Below are 20374 nucleotides of genomic sequence, written 5' to 3'. Positions count from 1 at the left end.
TTCAGCTGAAGGAATGTTTGGTGACAGACTGGGAAATGTGGCCACCTACCATTTACTTCCCTGAGGCAGATATGATTCCAGTTTCACCATCTTTTATTGGATACAGAGCCACAAATTCTGATGCCCATTTGAGTCCTTTTAAATACATACGCTCGGGTACATTCAGCAAAGGGCATCTATGGGTGATGTGGAGCAAAGTGCTGGGATGGTGATGCCTGGGTGGGGCAGAAAAGTGGGGCCAGGGAAGGCCCCCTGGGGGCTGGAGGTACTGGCGCCACTTCGGGAACAAAACCAAAAAATGCTCTCCACCCCTCTGCCTGATGTGCTTGGGGTGAGGGAAGCTCCCTTCTCACAGCTCAGGCCCACTGCAGCCTGGCTGTGCAGGGAAGGCAGGGCCTGGGGCCAGTTGTGGAGGTCCTCGCCAGCAGGGCTCACTAGAGCCAGGCCTACTGGCACTAGCCATGAGGCGAGTCTGCCCCTGCATGCAAGACCCCTGCCAGGGCAAAGCTGAGGCCTGGGGCCCTGCCAGCAGTGGCAGACAAGGCTCGGACTTGTGGCGGGGAAGCCTGCCTGATTGTCGGGGCAGTCTTGGGACTGGCCAGGGTCCCAAGGGGTTGGGGTCAGACTAGGAGCTGGTTGCCTTAGTTGGCCCTGGTATTCTGATCTTCACCCAATCCTAAACCTTATCCTCAGGCAAGGCTGTAGATGCACACACTTGTCCGGGAATAAATACACACACAATACACAGCAATATATACAGAAATGGGGCCTGGGACAAGGCTGGGTGAGAAAGCACAGCCACCAGGGGTAAGAAAAGTGCCAGGCCCCTGGGGGAGGCAAGTTACACTCATCAGGGACTGATGGGCTGGGACAGATGCCACTGGTATGAGTTAACTCCTCTGGGCACTTGGGCCCTGCACCCAATCACCATCTCTCCTGTTTTCACCCCAAGTCCACCAGGAACTGGGTCTTTGGCACCAATAGTCCCTCTGGAAAGATCTTCAACTTAGCGCCCAAGAGGGACTGGGGCATGGGCAGCTCCCCACCGGCAGCCCAGAGGACTAGAGACCAGGACCAGGGGGACAGGCGGGACCCAAAGGCAAAGGACAGAGTCAAACCTTGGAGCAGCAGGCCTTGGGAAGGAGGTGGCGCTTTTTTTTTTTTTTTTTTCCAGCAATTGCTGAGGGACTGGCTCAAACTCCACTCTCATGGGACTAGGAAAACATGAGCTGCCTTGGTCCTTAGGTGGTCTCCTGGCCAGTGAAAAGCCATGGTTCTGGGGAGCCCACTTTCTCTCCCTCGGGGATGCAGATACAGCATCTCCTTTGTTCTCTGCCAGTGCTGTGCGGAGGCAGCCTGAATAAAGCATGATACACTCAAGCCAAATACCCCAAGCCTCCCAGGCGCTGGGCTGGCAAGGAGAGGTGGTAAGGACACCAAGTGGCCATCACCCATGGGGCCTCTACACATGCTGGGACCCCTGGAGCAGGGCCTGTGTTGGTTTGCTCTCACAGATACTCCTCTTTTGCACCTCATCAAGGTGTGAGATGTGGAAGAGGGCTCTCCTGTGGGTGAGTGAAGGATAAGGTGCCCCTAGGGACGGCCAGGCCCTCCCCATCCCTGTTCGCCACTCTCAGCCCTAGCTGTGTGCTTGCCAGAGAAGTGACCAAGTGAACAAAAGCTCTCCACTCAGCAGCAGGACTCATCCCCCTGAGGAGAGGCAAAAATAGCGTCAAGCTGGTGGGGAGCCCGCAAACCCGCCAGTTCTCAGGGCACATATGAAAGCCAGGGCACGCGAGTCTGTCAGCCCCAGGTGTGCAGCGGTACAGGCTGTGACCCCTCGTTCCCATGGACCTGTGCAATATGCTCCCCACACAGCCCTCACGCACTCAGCTAGAAAATACAGGGCGGGGGGCTTGGTGGGTTTCCTGGAAACAGCCATGCTTGTTGAGAGGCAAACTTCCCACCAGCAGGAGAAGGAAGTCTTGTTCACTCTGCTGCCCCAGTGCCGGTGGTGCTCAGCGCTACTGCACAGAAGGAACCTACGGCAACCGTCAGGCCTCTCAGCACCACCTTTCTCCCACTCAAGCCTGCTGCCTGTGCACCCTGACCTTTCCCAGAACTGATGCCAGGCATTCCAGCAGGCATCTTCCCAGGGAGAAATTGCCCAAAGCCTTGTATTCAGGGATGGAGGCTACCTAGGGCAGAAAAAGCCCCTCAGTAGGACAGGCTCAGGCCAAGCAGGGCATCCCTTTGTGCTTTGTCCGGGAGACATCCTGGGGTCACAGGGGGCAGGGGCTATGGAGGGAGGATGCAGCTGGCAAAGCAGAACAGACACACCCAGGGCAACCAGGCCGAGTGGACCTCCACCTCCGTTCCAGGCCCCAGAACAGAGGAAAGTTGTGCTTCTCCTTCGTGACTCCTGGGGACAGGGCTGGGGAGGTAAGAGCCAATGGAACTAGCTGCTCTGGGGTGGGGATGCCACACAGACAAGGCTTCGTGCAGGACTGGACAAGGAGTTGCCAACATGCCACCCTTGGTATTTGGCGTCTTCAAAGGGCAGGGCCCGAACAAGCCACGGGAGGAAAATCATCAACAATGAAAACAGCCAGGACACAGCTGAGTGGGGAGCCAGGAGAGCTGGGTACACTTCTGATCCTGTGGGGTCCCGGCTCTGGAGGCCTCGTTGCAGGGCAACCCAGAAAGTTGGGTTTCTGGAAAGGACTGAGAAACTAGAGGAGCCCAGCCCCAGCTAGGACCAGTGGCCTAATGATTAGGGCTGAGAGCCCACCCTGTAACAGGAGAGAAGGAAACCCTAAGATGGACCTAGATCAATGTTTGAAAGAACTTTCCGAATGAAGGTTGGCAGGACCCACGGCTTTTGCGCTACTGTGGGAGTCCTGAGAGGCGGAACTGGGGAGACCTGAGTCTTTAGAGCCATAGTGCCAGGACCTCTGGGAACCGTGCAAGGGTCAGTGAAAGCCCCCATTTGCATTTTAAGTCAGTGGTTCTGGCTCAGGTCCCAGCACTGCCCCTGGCAGAAGACCCCCAACACAGCCCTCAGCCTGTGAGGCCAGTGGAGATTGAGGAGGGAGGCAAGTCCAGTGAGGCGGGGGCTCTTCCTCGTTCTTGGCCCCACGGGTCTGGCTCCCTACCAAAGCCACATCTTTAAGCAAGCTAGCCAGACGAGGAAGCAAACTAAACCACCCTCCTTCTGGACTCCTCCAGGCCCTAGCACAGAGGGCAGCCTAGTGATTCCCTCTCACACAGCCTTGGGGACCCAAAGACCATCAGATTCCTGCCCAAGCACCCGGATTAGAAGTACATTCCTTGAGGACAGGAACTGCTGACACCGTTTCCCAGAGACTCGGGATTGGTGGAAGTTATAGAAACATGCACCTTTTAGCTCTGAATTTAGTTCTGGTGTGTCGTGGGTATGTGGTGGCTGGGAGGGAATCTTGTCTTTTCTACAGCAATAAAAACTCGAAGTTTTCTCTCCCTTGGTAGGGGTGGTCTCGATGTCCTGGGGAGAAGTTCTGGACAAACGTCTTGCCCTTCCACGCCCACCCCACTACCTCGCTGCACCCCTACCTCTCACTTTCGGCTGGCCGCATCCCCAGACCCCTAGGGTTATCCCTGGAAAATACGGACCCAGAGCCCCAGCGGGCTGCCTGGAGGGGGTGCCCCACAGAAGGCTGGGACACGGCAGGGGAAAGAGAAGAGCCCTCCTTGCCAAGTCCGAGCTGCCTTGTGGAGCAACCCTCTGGCCTGGAGCTTAACAGAGGCTCCCGACCAGGAGGCTGGGCCTCACAAAGGGGAGGCCTGCCCCAGCAGCCCGAGCGGCCGAAGCGCCACTGGTGGTTATTGCAGATCTTCAGGGCGATGACACCAAGTGCTGGTGGGACTCAGCTCTTCGCTGACTGGGCCCAGAAAGCTGCTTCAGCTGGGGTTGGGGTGGGAGTCAGGGGACAGCTGTCCAAGCCCCTGCCCTGGAGAGGCAGTGCTCAGGGTCAGGCCTCTTGCTCCACTGTCCCAGCAGGACAGGAGACTGACAACCCCTCCCCGGAAGCCAGGGATAACACTAGGCCTCCAAAGGTCTAGTACAAATCAGGGTCCCTCTGGAGGTCCAAAGAGAGTGCCCTGGTGTGGGGCTGGCAGGGGCCCTGCCGCCCCCCACCCGGGTTAGCAGCCGCCTTCCACCTTGATGTGCAGGATCTTAGAGAAGCCGGGCCTCCGCCGTAGGGCCTGTAGACCAAACCTGCGTTAGTTCCCCTCAGGGCAGACAGGTGGAGCCCTCCCTTCAAACACCCAGGTCACCAACCCCAACCTAGGGATGCCACTGGGGGTCTTGGGCAGCCTCAGAGACAGCTGCTCACCTGGAGTTTTGTCACCATGTCCTCAAACAGCTTCTGGGCCTCAGGGCTGCTGGGCTCTTTGAAATAATCGGCAATCCCAATCTGGACCACAATGGACTTGAGGTTCCGGCAGATGCCTGGGAAAAGGTAAGATGGGGGCCCATGCCTGATCTGGGCAATGGGGCTGTCTTCTCTCCTTTTACTAATTAACAGAATCAGAACCCTCTGAGAGACAAACGTGTGCCAGGCACTGGGAGCAGATCCATGCTGCCCCGGACTCAACTGGGCAAGGGGAGAAGGTGGAGGGTGAGGTCAAAGAGCAGAGGCTGTGGTGGACTCTGGGAGGACGAGTGGACAACAGCCAGTTGTGCAGGGGCTCTAGCAACTTCCCTGGCAGAGGAGATCGCTGTGGTCTGGTCTGGGCATGTGGAAATGAATTACAAGGACGGAGTGGCTGAGGTTAGGCTGACGGATCTCAGCTGGAGCACTGGAAGGGGGGAGGCAGGGAACAAATAAGCGGGGAGCAGAGGGCTTAAGGGACTGGACGTTGCCATGAAGTCAGGGGAGGAGAAGCAAGAAGGTCAGGAGGCTGAGAGGATTCTAAAGGTTATGATTTTGGAGGCCAAGCAGTTAGTTCTGGTGGTCAGTCCAGGGCGGGGCCCTGAGGCTGAATTGGGGGAAGAAGAGGATCCTGGAGATGATAAGAAGGTCGAGGAACCTTCAGTGCTCAGGACGTGAGGTCCTGCCAGGGGCCAAATGGTCCCTGATGATGGTCTACCCTTGGGCGTGTGTAGCCCCAGCTGGGTACCTGTGTCCTTAATGAAGGTGGAGTAATGACTGGGAGGGGAGTGGGGGCTGGAGGGAGGCAGGGGCCAGCGGAGGTGTGTGTGTGAGTCCCCTGAGAACTGTTCTAGGGGGCTCACACGCATTATCTCATTAATCCTCCCACTCATTCGGTTTAGAAGTCAGCTTAAAAGATAGGGATACAGGGCTTCCCTGGTGACGCAGTGGTTGAGAGTCCGCCTGCCAACGCAGGGGACGCGGGTTCGTGCCCTGGTCCGGGAGGATCCCACATGCCACGGAGCGGCTGGGCCCATGAGCCATGGCCGCAGAGCCTGCGCGTCCGGAGCCTGTGCTCCGCAACGAGAAAGGCCACAACAGTGAGAGGCCCGCGTACCACAAAAAAAAAAAAAAAAGATGCAGATACAGAACCCAAGAGAAGTACAGTAATTTGCCCAAAGTCACACAGCTAATAATCAGTAGAGCCAGAACTGAGACCTAGGTCAGCCAGTTCCAGAACCCATCTGTTCTGCCCTTGCCCTTGGCTGGAGGCTCGTGTGGGGGTAGATGGTAGATGGTGCTGAACAGCTCATGCCTCCAACGTGCACAGAGCACAGGGTAATACAAATCCACTGAATGGAACCATTTGGGTCAGATGCTGGCAGGTCTTAAATGCCACACTGGCCTCAGAAGGCACTGGTGGCAAAGCCAGGACTAGAACCCTGGTCAATCTGACCCCAGTGCTGGCGTTTGCCGACTAGGAGCGAGGGAGTCGGTTATGCTACTTGCTGACAAGACATGGTAAGAGGCAACACTGGGACCCCACCCCACGCTACCCATCACTCACTGTTGAAATGCAGCAGGGCCTTGGGGGTGACAGGGGTGGCCGTGAGCACCAACATCTCCAGTCCCTTCAGGCCTTCCCGGCAGACCTCAGCCGCCACCTCTTGGGTGATCTCCGACACGTGGTCCAGCTCCAGGACCTGCAGTCGCATGCAGTTTCTCGCTAGGAAGAGGGAAGAAGAGGCAAGGTCCTGCTGACAAACAACCCCAGGTCACCTCCTGCCACCACCCAGGCTGCAGCCCCGAGTCCCTCTGGGATTTCAGTGTTGCATCCATGCCTGCTTCCCATCACCCCCTACCCCAGTCTCAAGGAAAGACTCACCGAGTGATGCCAGGCCCTGCACCCCACAGCCAGCACCCCCGACCCCCAGGGCCCGGAGGTGGGGCCAACAGCGACCGATCATCTGTAGGCAGCGGTTACTGAAGCGCGTGGGCTGCTGGCTGGAGAACAGGGTGGAGGGAGGGCTGTCAGGGAAGCCCCTGGCTGCATGATACCCTGAGCCTGCTCCTCTGTCAGGACCCACCCCTCAAAGGCGAGGCCCCACCAACCACCCAGCTGTTCAAGTCAGAAACCTGGGATCTTCCCTGACTCCTCCCCCTCACCTCCTGCCAAGACCTGCAGATTCTGATTCCTGAATAACTCTTCAACCCACAGTTCAGACCACCATCCATATTCATCTGAGTATACAACTAGTCTCCCTGTCAGTTCATCCAGTGGCTGCTGACAGCCAGCCACGCACTCCCATATCCTTTCACTCAGTCATTCAACAGAAGCTTCGCAAGTGCCTGTCATGACCAAGAACAATCGAGCTGGGCCCTGGGGACACAGTGGTGACACAGAGACATGGTCCCTGCCTCCAAGAGGTGGGCAGTGGGGGGGATGACACAGAACATTCCTAGTCTGATGTCATCCCGTTTTTTAAGATCTAAAATCCCCCAGTGGCTTCCCAGTGCTTTCTAGACAAAATGCAAACATCTAAAACCCCTTAGGCAAGGCCTTCTGACCTTGGCCCAAAGCTTCCTTTCCACACTCATTGCTCGCTGGGCCCTGCCCACCACTCACACCACACTTGCTCCTTCCCTGAACACTTCATCACTTAACAATCGCCCACCATCTGCCACGTGCTCAGTACCAGGGATACAGAAATGGATATTCACAGCCTCTGCCCTTAGAAACATGAGTCTGGTGTAGACTGAAATATAGAGAAATTATTGTAAAATGGACTACAGCAGGGGCCATTCCTCTCAGAGGAATGGAGACAGGGGAGCAGTGACAAATGCTACCAGGGTGTTAGTGACAGGACACTGGGGGACCTGGAAGGAGGTGTCACGTGGAGAGGGGCTTGAAGGGCAGGCACAGGGAGTGAAAAAGCCTGGCATGTTTGAGGAATTCCAAGTAAAGCGATGAATGATCTCACACCCTGGATTCTCGGAAAACCAGCCCTTTTGTACATTATACAATGACCTCCCTGAACTGCCTTTCATGGGCCAAACAAACCTGGCTATTGCCAGCTAGTGTGGGAAATAGCCCACTGTGGGCTCTGCAGCCTTTATGCACACATCTCATTTGAGCCAGCTATAGTCCTAATAAGATCGACAGATCTAATACCACCTTCACTTTACAGCTGAGAAACTAAGGCACGACTGGGTAGCCCAAAGTCACACTGCTAGCCGGCCAGGACATGATCCCAAGTCTGATTCTGAAGCCCTGCTCCTGTTGCCTAAAGACACAGACTGATGAATGTGAGTTTGTCACCCCAAACTGCATATGGAATGGGCCCAGATCTGCTCAGTCCTCAACCCCACACCCAGCCCCAACCCTGCCCTTCCCCACCCATGCCTGGGCTCACCAGGGGTGAAGTGGTGCCACCTGGAGGGAGACAATCTCTCTGCAGCCTGCACCCAGGGCCCAAATGACCTCATGGCCCACCGGGTCTGTGGCGCTTCTGTTGAAAAGACAAAGCTGGGGCCACGAACTCTGAGGGCCTCTGCTCCTTTCCCTTGGGCCACAGAGCTCTTGGGTCCCTTTGCCCGAGAGCCCTGGGGGAAGGGTATGCAGAGCCCAGGGATCCCTGGGGCCCGAGGCCTTGCTTCTTGCAGTGTGGACCCACCTGTAGGTGACAGCCTGCAGGGCGCGGCAGTAGCAGCTGGCCAGCCAGAGAGAACGGTCAGTGAGGACGTTGGGACAGTGGGAGATGCGCAGGATCAGCAGATTCCCCCCAGCTGCCTTTAGCAGAGACTCTAGCCCTGCTTCCAGACAGCCCCTGGGGATAGCCAAGAGGTCAGGGCACTGTTTGTGGCCAGCTCCTCCTCTGGGAAGCATCCCAACATCACTCTGGGTCTGCAGCCCAGAAGCAACCCCCACCCACCCACCGTGGCCTCACCGGGTACTCCGGGCATACTCCTCTTTGCTCTCCTTCTTGCCCCGCTGCCGGGGCTTCAGGTTCTGCAGTGTCAGCGAGTGCGCCTGGGTGCACCACTGAGCCAGCATTGCCAAGAACTGCAGGGAGAGAGGGGTTACCTGGGGATGAGGGGATCTGAGTTTGGTTGGCTGGAAGTGGACCAGCCCCAGGATAGGAGGCCTCACAAGAGCATTTCGGGGAGTCAGGTTGGAGCCGGGGTGCTGAAAAGGTTGCAAGGACCAGACCTTGCGGGGCCAGACTCTGACAGGAAAAAGGTGGGTTCACAGCAAGGGTGATTGGGAGGGCAGGGCGGCAGGCAGGGACAGGCACCTTGGAACAGACGCGGGCATTCTCAAGCAGCACCCGTGTCCAGACGGCAGGGTGGCGGGCCACGAAGCGCCAGTCCCGGCAGACCTCGGCGGCATGTAGCAGTGTGCGCGTGTCCAGGTAGGTGAAGATGCAGAACAGGGCGGCTCGCATCTTGAGGATCTCCGGGCTGATGACCTCATTGGAGCGTGAGGGGCTGCCCCTCTCAGCTCGCCGACCCCGCCCACTGCCTCCCTCAGGGTGGGCTGCACAATATCACGGGGTCAAAGGTCAGTGTGGGGTATGGGTGGGGAGCTGGGGTAGGGTAGGAGCTGCAGGAGGAATGGGCATGACAGAACCATCCCAGGGGACCAGCAACTTGGGAGGAGGGACAAAGGGCCTCTGCTTCCCCCTGCTCTGCATCACCCTCATTCCTAATTTTGCAAATTAGAAAAAGGTGGCCCTTCCTCAAGGGAACTTTCTTTTTAAGGTCGTATATCATCACATAGTCCAAAGTCATCCCCCAGATGAGGTGACTGAGTCAAGGTTGGAGAAGGAAGGGGCTTGGATAGAAACCCTGCATCTGTGAACAGAATGCCGGCGAGAGGTTGCCCAGAGCAGTCACCAAGGCACAGCCATGCACCCTGACCTGAACTCTCCAGCCTCCTGACCCTGACCCACTCACATATGCACATGGCTTTGTGTGGATACAGGAGAGGGTTCGCCCTGCTGTCCCCAGGCTTCAGTTTGAACACTCAACTCCTCTCCTGTGAATGTCATGTGAAGGGACCCCCTTAGCTGTGGCATCCTTGTGCAATACCCAACCTGAGTGCCCCTGTGCTACAGCACCGCCCTGTCCCAGCAGCTCCTGCTCCAAACTTGCTGGGCCCTGTGCGGGAGGGAGTTTGTCATTCTCATTGTGGTAAGTCTAGGGCAAGGCGAAAGGCGGTGCAGAAGCCCAGGAGATTTACTGCCTCAGCCCTGTGTCCCGAGAGCGCCCAGCACCATGGAAAGACGGGCCTCTCAGTCCCCCTCCTGAGACTCACCAGAGAGCCGGCAGCTGATCAACGGCCCAGCCATAGCCGGCCCAGGGCGGGGGGCATCCGAGGGGCCCTCAGCCTCTGACTCGGTGGTTCGGGAGCCCACATCCGAGACGTCACCTTCCTCCCCCTCCGTGCTGTGTTGGCGAGGTCTGCGCTGCCAGTTCTGGATGGCCTGGCGCCGCAGGCCTGAGCTGCGAGGGGGCTGGGCCCGTTCCAAGCCGCCGTTGGCAGCCTGGACCCGTGTGCCCAAGCCCCCGGGGCCACTGTCCTCAGGGGCCCCCTCTTCTGGCCGGGGCAGCTCCAGACTGTCACTGTCATAGCAGCCTGAGCTCTGGGATGCAGCTGGGATGCGACTGCAGGCCCTGGGGTAGGGTGGACCAGGTGGTGAGGAGCAAGGGGTCCTAGGCCTGCCTGAACTCCCCATGCCACCCCACCACTGGCCAAGGGCAACCCACCCACCTTACTTTCCAAGAGTCCCCTCTGAGTGTGGAAAGCCAGACAGAGGTGACCCGAGAAGGACAGGGGGAGAAGGGGAAGCCATGGCCCAGATGGGCCAGCCAGCCAGCGAGCCAGTGGATCTTTCCAGGGGGAGGGTGGGCTGTGTGGGGCGGGCCAGGCCCGCGGCTTACCCTGTGCTGGGAGAGGAGCCATGCCGTGACACTGCATACGTGCTAGGCATGGCCAGGCCCGCGTGGTGTTCTCGCTGTGGGCCCCCAGAGTGGGAGGGAAGGGCAGGGGGCAGAGGAGGCCAGAGGATGAGAAGGAACAGGAGAAACAGGGTACAAGATGGAGAGAAGGGGGGGTGGAGAAGAGAGAAGGAGAACAGTTGGGAAAGATGGACAAGTAGACAGATAGACAGCCCAGAGAGGCAGGCTCCCCAGCCCCCTCCCCACACCCACCAAGCACCCCAGACCCCGGCTTGTGGCTCCTGGGCTCTCATTTGCAGGGATGGGCAGAGGCAAACCCCTGCCTGAGGACTGGGGTTGCTGGATGGTATCTCACTACAGCCTCAGGGCTGGCACGTCTGCTGTCAGAGGGGCTCCCCTATTCCTGGACCCCAACTTCAGGCCTGGAATCTGCTCATGGGGAAGAGCCAAAGAAGGAAGCACGGAGCATCATGGGGCGGGGGGTTGTCAGGCCATGTGTGAGGCATGGTTGTAGGGGGTCAGGTGTGCAGGTGGAGGAGGGAAGGCAGGTGGGCACTCACCGTCCTGCCTGGGCCCCGGGTACTGGGCCCAGCACCACTTCCCCCACCTCCGCGGCCCAGGCTGGCACTGGGAGTACTGCCACAGCTGCTGCTGATGACCTGCAGCTGCCGCTCAGCGCGGTCGGCCCGCTCGAGGAGCTCCTCGATGAACTGCTGCAGCCGCAGCTTGGCGCTGGCCTCCCGCGCCGCTGTCTCCTTCAGGAACTGGTCAATCTGCACCACCTCCCTGGGCCCGGAGCAGTCTCTTTACCCCAGTGCCTTGGCCTGGCTGCCCACCCACCCTCCAGAGGAGACCCTGAGCGGTAGGGAGAGACAGGGGCACAGCTGGCCGCAGGGTCCGCTCGTGGTCACGTGGGTACACACAGAACACACCCAGGAACACTGCCCCACACAACACAACGGCACACACAGAAATGCAAGCGCATGCTCCGACTCATACACGCACACCCCACCAACCCAGGCCCAAACACACAACCAGACACCGCTGCTCCCCACAGAAATACTCACAGGCGTGCTCAGTCACACACAGCCACCTCCCCTCTCCAGAAACACTCACGGGCACACACTTACAGTCCACATAGCCCAGCAGACAGCCCCCCACGCTCATGTACACGTACTCGTATCCCGTTCATTCACAGGCACACAGTCTGAGGCACAGTCCTACCAACACATTCAAACACACACACTTTCAGAAACATTCTCAGATTCAGAAAAGCACACTTATAGTTGCACCAACCTCCAGGAGTTGCACGGACACACAGTACACTTAACAGTCATGTGAGTATTTACTCTCGAGTGCATTCACAGTTGTTCATGCATCCATTCACCATTTACAGGCACCTTCTAGGTGCCAGGCACCATTCTAGGTGTTGGGGTGTCCCATCAGTGAACAAAGCAGAGAAAAATTCCTGCCCCCCATGGAGCTTATATCACAATGGGGACAAATAAATAACATCTGTGTACTTCATAATTCTACACTGAAAGACCAGAGGAATGAGGAGAAGCCAGCAAAGAAGACTGAAAAGAAGCCAATAGAAAGAGAGACGGTAATTCCAAGGAGAGTGTCTAAGAAGCCAAGTTAAAGAGGCGTTTCAAGGATCAGCTGTGTCAAATGCTGGCAATGGGCCAAGTAAGATGATAACTTGGCCTCAGTAACGTGAAGGTCATTTATGACATGGAGGATAGTGATGGAGGTGGACAACTGATCAGAGTGGGTTCAAGAGAGAAAATGGGGAAAGAAATTGAAGATGAGGAGTAGAAACAATATTTTCAAGGAGTTTTTCTGTAAGGAGGAGAGAAGGGGTGGTAGCTTAAGGGGGAGATAGGGTTAGGCAGAGTGGAGAAAGGACCGTATGTCTGTATGTTTTCAGTAATGATACAGTAGATAGGGAAAACCTGACGGGGGCAAAGGGAGAAGGGAGAATTGAGCCATGTCTTTGAGTAGGCAAAAGGGAAAACGATCTGGTGTCACAATCAGGAACTGGCCTTGGTAGGAGGTCAGATAACGAAGAGAAACCGTCTTTACACACGCGGTCACACTGCCATGGACTCAGAGTCCTAAACACACACCTTCATGACACTCTTGGCCACACGCGCACCACCATTACATGCTAGTGGCCACAGATCCCATATAATTTGGGCACATACATAGCCACACTCACAGTGGTGGCGGCGGCACAGTGACACGCGTGGTCACCTACTCAGGAACATTCGCGGACACACCCACCCACAAGGCCCTTCGGGCCACTCACTGCTGCTTGCGGCTCAGCTCCTGTTCCTTGTGCACCAGGTCTTGCTTGAGCGAGGCCAGCAGCTCCACACTCACGTCCACCTGGCGCGAGAGCTCGGAAGCGCGCTCCTCCAGCTCCTCCTTCTCGCGCCCCAGCCGCGCGCTCTCCTGCCGCGCAGTCTCCAGCTCCGCCGCCTTGCGCTCCAGCTCGGCCTGAAGCCGGCCCACCTGGCCCGCGATTTTCTGCTCCACCTCCTCGCTCAGCCGCTCCAGCCGTCGGTCCACCTCCAGCTTCTCCAGCGCGCGTATCTTAAGGCGAGCCAGGCCCTCTTCGTAAGCCACATCGGCGGGCGAGGGAGACGCGGGCGAGGCAGAGGCAGGCCCGGGGCCAGGCCCGGGCGGCGGCGTCGAGCACGCCGAGGAGGCCACGGACTTGCGGGCGAATAGCTCCCCTAGAGGGATCTCGATCTCGCGTAGCGCGTAGCGCGCGGCGGCGGCGGGCACGAGGCCCGGCTCAGCCAGCTCCTCGCAGGGCAGGCTGGCGGGCACCAGGTCGCCAGGGAAGTGGGCGAGGGGTGCGTGGTGGTGATGGTGGTGCAGCAGGTGTGGCGCCGCGGGGGACGGCCCGGCCGCCTGCTCCTTGCCCTGGAAGGACGTGCTCTCGAAGACCTCGCGCCGGGCGCCTGGCACGGCCAGCAGGGCGGCAGGCTCAGGCGCCAGAGGGAAGCCGGAGGCGGCGGCGGCGGCGGCAGCCGCGGCCGCCGCGGCGCCGTCGCAAATGCTGTTGGTCTTGGAGAGGATGTAGAGCGTCTCGTACGTGTGGCTGTACTCCAGGTGCGCGCGCAGCGACGACAGGCTCCGGAAGCGCTTGTGCTCCCCGCAGCGGGGGCAGCGGTAGGGCAGGTCCAGCGAGGCCATGGTCCCGCCGTACCCGCGGCTCCCGGGCTCCACCGCGGCCGCCCTGAGAGTCAGCCGGGCGCGCTCATGGGGGGCTGCGGACGAGCCCCCCTGAGGGGTCAGGCAGACTCGGCGCTGGCGGCCAGGGGCAAGGAGGCTAGAAGAGAGGGAGCAAGCCTTAGGAGGTTGGTATCCCTCCCCACCTCCAACCCGTATCCCCCACCCATGACAAAATTGACTTCCCCAGAAAACACGTGCCCAGAAGAGAGAGGCGAGGGGAGACCAATGGCCAGACCTCCCAGAAGGGACTGGCCTGCTCCAGTACCTGTGTGAGGGCTGTGCATGTATGAGAGTGAGAAAGAATGAGAATTCTCTAAGAAAGAAAGAAAAAAAAAGCATTAGTTTTATTTATAATAGTTACAACCTGGACATAACCGAAGTGCCCATCACCAGTAGAATGGATAAATTGTGTTATATTCATAATGGGATGTTACCCAGCAATAAGAAAAGGAACTAGTGGTACATGCAACAACATGGGTGAATCCGTTTAATATTATGCTGCATGAAAGAAGCCAGACTAGATTGCATACTGCTGGATTCCACACATATGGAGTTCAAGAACAGACTAAATTGATGATGACAGAAGTCAGAATAGAGTTTACCCCTGGGGCCTATACAGACTGGGCAGGGGCAGGAGGGAACTTTACGTAATGCTGAAAATGCTCTCTATCTTGATATGAGTGGTGGTTATACAGGTGTATATGTAAGGTTATACAGTTTACACATATGTACACCTACGATTAGTGTACTATATGTACTAGCTTATTACATCTCAAAAAAAATGCTTATTTCGTGTCTTGCAAACCACACTCATTAGACCAGCAGGACTACTGGTACCATGTTGCAGTGACCAAGATGTCACCTCACCTGATGATACCTATGTATGTCACTGTTCCCGTTTCTGCTTCTGTCCCACTCCCTCCCATCCCTGCTCTGCCCTTTGCCTCAAGGGCCATGATACTTGTCTTCTCCAGGTTCCTTCTGGCACAAGTCACCACCCTTCCTGGGATCCCACTCCTGGTCACCCTGAATGCCTGCTGCCCATCCCCCCTCTTCTCTGGCTTCCGGTCACCCTTCCCCTGCCTTGTGGGATCCCTACCCTATTCTTCACTGCCCTCCTCTTCCTAACTGCCTGCTACCAGGCTTCAACCACCTCTGCTATCACTGTGCTCTTCAAGTCACAGACCACCTGCTAATCGGACAATGTAGTTGTCATCAAGGGTCTTCACCTACTTCGTCCCTTGGATAATACTACTGACCGCTCCATGTTCATAGGCTGCCATGAAGCTGCCCCGTTTGGGTTCTCTGACCTTTTCTTCTTGCTGTCTTCCTAATCTTCCTATCTCCTGATGGGAGGTCTGCCTTCAAGCCCCCTTTGCCTCTCTCTGGTTCACTCCCACAGTCTGGTTTACTCACATCTTTTTTTTTTTTTTTTTTTTAATTTTTTAATGTATTTGCGGTATGCGGGCCTCTCACTGTTATGGCCTCTCCCGTTGTGGAGCACAGGCTCCGGACGCGCAGGCTCAGCGGCCATGGCTCACGGGCCCAGCCGCTCCGCGGCATGTGGGATCCTCCCGGACCGGGGCTCGAACCCGCGTCCCCTGCATCGGCAGGCGGACTCTCAACCACTGCGCCACCAGGGAAGCCCTACTCACATCTTTAAGCCTTGACTCTCAGCTCTACCTCTCCATCCTGACCTACTCTTGAGTTCCGTTTGCCTTCTGGCTTTCCACATGGATGTATGGGTGGATGCCTGTTCCCTTTGCCAGCCCAGCACCCAGTCATCCCCCTGGCAACAGCACCCTGCTTTGACCTTGGGGAACCATCCTTCCTTCCCCACTTTCTCAGTCCATGTGGTCTGGGTGGGGGTTGATGGTTCACCCTTGCTCCAGGGGTAAGAATGTGATATAGGCCTGGCCAATCAGAGTCCTGAGATGGGCACAGATCACCCAACTTGAGTCAATGAGTCATTTCTCTGGGACTTCTCTGGCATTACTGGGGAAAGCATCCTCTTTGGGCTCAGGTTTCAAAGCTGATGGGGAGGGCCAGAGCTGTGAGGGCCATCTTTGCCTCCTTTGGGAGGAACCACCTGGGAATGAAGCCAACACAGACAGGTAGAAGTGAGATGGAGAGAGATTCCTCACACTGTTTGAGATCCTGGTCTGTTCAATTGTGTGAGCCAATCAATTCCTTTTGCTTTAGCCAGTTGGAGTTGGGTCTGTGTTATCTGCACCAGAAAAAATTCCAAACTCAGAAATTAGAATCAGAAGTCAAATTTTTTGGGAAAAAATTTTAGAAGGAATTAGCTGAAGAGGGACCGTACCGCTTCCCCTGCTTAGAAGTCGGTGAAGCCTGCTACACAGCAGCAAACCAGCTGATGAAACTCTCCCACGGCCTCTAGAGCTCAGATGTTCCTACCAAGGCTGGAACTTTAGGGGACTTGCAGAAAAATGTCCAACAAGAAAGAGACACACTCTGGCTAAAAGGGGCCCATCTGAAAGCAGAGAGGAAGAAAATGCTCCTTTGCCCAGAGAAGCCCTTTCTGCCTGAGGCCAGTAATTCAATATGGCTGAGAGTCAGATAATTAAGAGCCAGTTCTCTGCTTCTAGCTAAAGTCAGCTCAAGCAAAGACAGGCAGGCTGGAAACGCAGAGGGAGACAAACCTGGGGGGGCCTGATAGGCTCTTCACTCCTCAGGGCTTCTTGAACCCCTCCTGCTGTGCCCTCCCAGCTCAACAGAGGCAACCGTTGCTTCCAATACAAGCAGCCTTCCAGTGGGATGCAGCTTGAGGGAGAAGGGGCAAACGAACTCTGCCTCTCATCACAGACTAGGAGTTTGCATTGCCCTGCGGCAGAGGCCTAGCTAGAGCCACAGAACCATGGGCTCCTGGGACAGGCAGAGCATCAAGCCCTGTTGCTAAGAGACAACTCCTCCTCCTCCCCCAACAGCATCACCAGGGACTTGATTCAAGAATTATAACTTCCGGGCTCCCCTGGTGGCGCAGTGGTTGAGAGTCCGCCTGCCGATGCAGGGAACACAGGTTTGTGCCCCGGTCCGGGAACATCCCACATGCCGCGGAGCGGCTGGGCCCGTGAGCCATGGCCGCTGAGCCTGCGCGTCCAGAGCCTGTGCTCCACAACGGGAGAGGCCACAACAGTGAGAGGCCTGCGCACCGCAAAAAAAAATAAAAATAAATAAAAATAAAGAATTATAACTTTCAATAGGTCTCTAGTTTGGTTAATAGCTCTGGGGATGGCTGAATACGATCTGACTGAGAGCTTTCTAATCATTAAAGGGATTGTATTGCCAGGAAAAACCCACAAACCTGGAAAACAAAGGCCAGGGATTACTCAGCCCCTAAAGTTTCCCACCCCCAAACCTGCACCAATGGGAGGTGACCCCTCAAAGCCCCTTTTGCCCTTTTGCACATGGCCACAGAGCATGAAGGATAAGGGATGCTCTCCGAGACAGCAGAACCAGAGCAGCCGATAGGTGGGCCAGGGAACCTCATCCACGCCGACTGGTCAAGCATGTGGACTGGGCTATGGACTTATGACCCCTGAGTGTTCTCCCTCACCTCCCCTCTTCAACTGGGAGGGTTTTGTTCTTTCAGTTATCCGATTTTTCTTCCATCATTGTAGTTTGGCCATAAATTGAAAGACCATGAGGGGCTAGCTCAGTACCACGACAGATAAGATCTTGAATTGGGGCTGGGCATGGTAAGTGGTGAGAACTTGGAACGTCTCCTTCCGGAGGTGGGACAAGTGTGTTTTAAGTTTTGTGAGGGACAATTGCATTATGAGAAACAGAGAAAGTTTTAAAATTATACGAGAAGGGGGATCTGTCTAGATCTTGGACAAAGGTGGAAGGTAGTGGACATTTATTGGTTTTGCTGTTCAACTCCAGTCCCCCTTTGTAGGCAGACACCCCAGTTTTCCCTTGGAGAACCGTTTCCCCCCCCACTCTGAGTCGATGTTGTTTGGGTAGGGCTGACCCCACCCCCAGGCCTCAGGGGAGCTCATGTGGCCTTGGCCTGTCCATCAGTCACAGTTATCACTCTGTACCGGGCGAGTTTCCTAGGCCAGGCCAATACAGCCACTCTAGACCTGTGCTCAGCCGGCAGAGTGTGAGGCTGGAGCTGCTGGTGGCCCTTTCTGTCCTCTCTCTGGGTGAGAAGAAGAAAAAGACTCCTCATGACATCCCTTGAGCACCCAGATCCAGATGTGCCCAAAACTTTAACCCAGGACTTGTCAATTGTGTGAGGCAGCAAATTTTTTTGTAGATTAAATCATTTGAATTGGTAGCCAGTAATGAGGCTCTAAACTACCACAAAGACCCACAGCACCAAAAAACAAACCTTGGACTTCCCTGACCCACTCCCCAGCATCCCTGTTTCCCTCAACAGTGCCACTGTCCTCCCAGGCACCCCACAGCCCTGGCCATCTTGATTTGGCTGTCTGCTAAGCCATCAAGACCAGCTGATTTCTCCTTTGAATTCTCTCAACACAACTGTTCTCTTCCCATGCTTTGTGCTCCCCCGACCCCTGGACTGCTAGTCCAGCCTTTGGTCTCACAGCTCTCTACCACCCTATATAAGGCACCAGATGCCTCTGACTAGACATAGTTCCTGCTTATGATCCTTCAATGATGCCGATCATCTGTCGGCTGCAGCCAAACTCCACAGCTTCATGCTTTGGCCTTGATGTACTCTTGCCAATTTGAAAAATGGCCTGGCTGTTTCACTTGCATTTTTTTGATTACTAACGGCTGGACATTTTTTCACAATTTATCAGTCATTTATATCTTTTTGGTGCCTTGACTATGTACTACTTTGCTCATTTTTATACTGAACATTCATCTTTTCTTGTTTTTTTTTTTTTTTTTTTTTTTTTTTGGTGGTACGCGGGCCTCTCACCGGCCCAGCCGCTCCGCGGCATGTGGGATCTTCCCGGACCAGGGCACGAACCCGTGTCCCCTGCATCGGCAGGCGGACTCTCAACCACTGCGCCACCAGGGGAGCCCTCTTGTTGATTTTTGAAGGCTTTTTATAATATTGATCTTTTGTCATTTATATACTACAAATATTTTTCTCGAGTGTGTTGATTAGCTTTTACTTTTGTTTACAGTCTTTATTGATACACTAAAGCTTTAAAGTTTCCTTCAGTAAAATCTTTAGGATTTCTCATTTTGTTGTCATGCTTAGGAAGTCCATCCCTATCCAAGGATTATATAAACTTTTAGTACTTTGTGATCTCCTTTTTTAAAAAGTCCAGAACGTTTTTTAAATTAAGGGCTTTAAACAAATAACCATAATATTATAACTGACAATGACTGGTAGCATGCAAATATTTCAGGCTGTGTGGTTTCCTTTATACACTGGAGTTTTCATCCATCTAGAAATTTTTGGTATGCATGGTGAAACAAGGATTTTAAAAAACCCAACTTTTCATTATGGAGATTTTCACACATATTCCAAAATAGAGAGAATATGATGATGAACTCCTATGTACCCATCATCTAGCTTCAGAAATTACCAACTCGTGGCCAGTTTTTTTCATCTGTACACTGTTCTCCGGCTCACACCTCCTCCATCACTGAATAATTTTGAGCAAATCCAAGTTATTGTATCATTTCATCTAAAAGTACATTAGTATGTATAAGATAGGGACTTAAATTTCTTTTAAAAAACTAAATATTAGTCACTGTTCTAACATCACCATCTTTTAGGTATATTAACACTCAAGAATCTGAAAAAATTGGTATAGACGATCTTATTTACAAAGCAGAAATAGAGACAAGACATACACAACAAACGTATGGATACCAAGGGGGAAAGGGAGGGTGGGATGAACTGGGAGATTGGAATTGACATATATACACTATTGATACTATGTATAAAATAGATAACTAATGAGAACCTACTGTATAGCTCAGGGAACTCTACTCAATGCTCTGTGGTGACCTAAATGGGAAGGAAATCCAAAAAAAGAGGGGATACATGTATACGTATAGTCGATTTACTTTGCTGTACGGTAGAAACACAATATTGTAAAGCAACTATACTCCAATAAAAATTAAAAAAAAAAAGAGAGGAAAAAAAACCCTTCAAACAGTAGCCTTGAGGGGTAAATCCAAAAGATGGTTCTCTGAAAAGACCAACAAAATAAATAGCCCTCTGGCAAATCTATTCAAAGAGAAAAAGAAAGAAAACAAATACATAACACTATAATGAAAAGACGGATATAACCACTGACACAGAGATTTTTTTTTTAATTACTGAAATGCTACCAGTTACAACTCCTGGCCCAAATTTTTGAAAATCTGGATGAACTGAATGCTTTTCTAGGAAAATATAAATTATCAAAATTGACTCAAGAAGAAATAAAAAACCTGAATAGACTAATGGCTATAGATAAAACTGAGGAAGTTGGCAAAGTGATCAGGTATATATTATAAGGAGAACTTGGTTCACACACACACAACTGTTCAGGAACAGGGTTATTCTTCATGCACGTTCAGCTGGGTTTCTGAGCGCCTGTGTATGCCTGTTCATCTCAGCTAAACGCTGGTCCTTCCTGTGGGGGAATCTTGCCTACACCTTGCTAGCACCTTGCTAGCCAGGCTTCTAGAAGAGCAGGGGAAGGGGGAGGCCTGGGGATATAGGCCTAAGTGTGGATGTGCGAGCTAGAGGAAGGAAGGGGCTTCTGGGATCCAGGTGGCCCTTCACCTGAGGCCAGCCCACCCCACAGTTT

General features: G+C 54.6%; 1 protein-coding gene across 1 annotated transcript; it reads right to left on the bottom strand.

The window, feature by feature from the left end:
• Positions 1-81: 81 nt before the first annotated feature.
• FBXO41 (F-box protein 41) lies at positions 82-13583 on the bottom strand. The gene is made up of 12 exons (XM_029231360.1): positions 12688-13583; positions 10937-11162; positions 10359-10432; positions 9733-10091; positions 8711-8952; positions 8363-8478; positions 8090-8242; positions 7829-7924; positions 6301-6419; positions 5983-6141; positions 4377-4492; positions 82-4245 (listed from the first exon to the last, which is right to left on the bottom strand). Exons 1-12 carry the CDS (start codon positions 13581-13583, stop codon positions 4183-4185), a joined length of 2619 nt encoding a protein of 872 aa, XP_029087193.1. The 3' UTR covers positions 82-4182.
• Positions 13584-20374: the final 6791 nt, after the last annotated feature.

Source organism: Monodon monoceros, unplaced genomic scaffold (assembly GCF_005190385.1).
Source record: "Monodon monoceros isolate NGI ecotype Baffin Bay Population unplaced genomic scaffold, NGI_Narwhal_1 Super_Scaffold_19, whole genome shotgun sequence".
NCBI lineage: Eukaryota > Metazoa > Chordata > Mammalia > Artiodactyla > Monodontidae > Monodon > Monodon monoceros.
Note: the sequence above shows the minus strand (reverse complement) of the source record. Positions and strands in the feature narration are given on the sequence as shown.

Bases quoted from the DNA above. Each gene is read 5' to 3' on its own strand.
- FBXO41 (XM_029231360.1), bottom strand. From the start codon at position 13,583: ATGGCCTCGCTGGACCTGCCCTACCGCTGCCCCCGCTGCGGGGAGCAC. The intron at 11,163-12,687 runs GTGAGTGGCCCG...CTCCGGGCCCAG, and splicing joins GAGCTGAGCCGCAAGCAGCA to GGAGGTGGTGCAGATTGACC. The intron at 6,142-6,300 runs GTGAGTCTTTCC...CCCTCTTCCTAG, and splicing joins GCAGGGCCTGGCATCACTCG to CGAGAAACTGCATGCGACTG.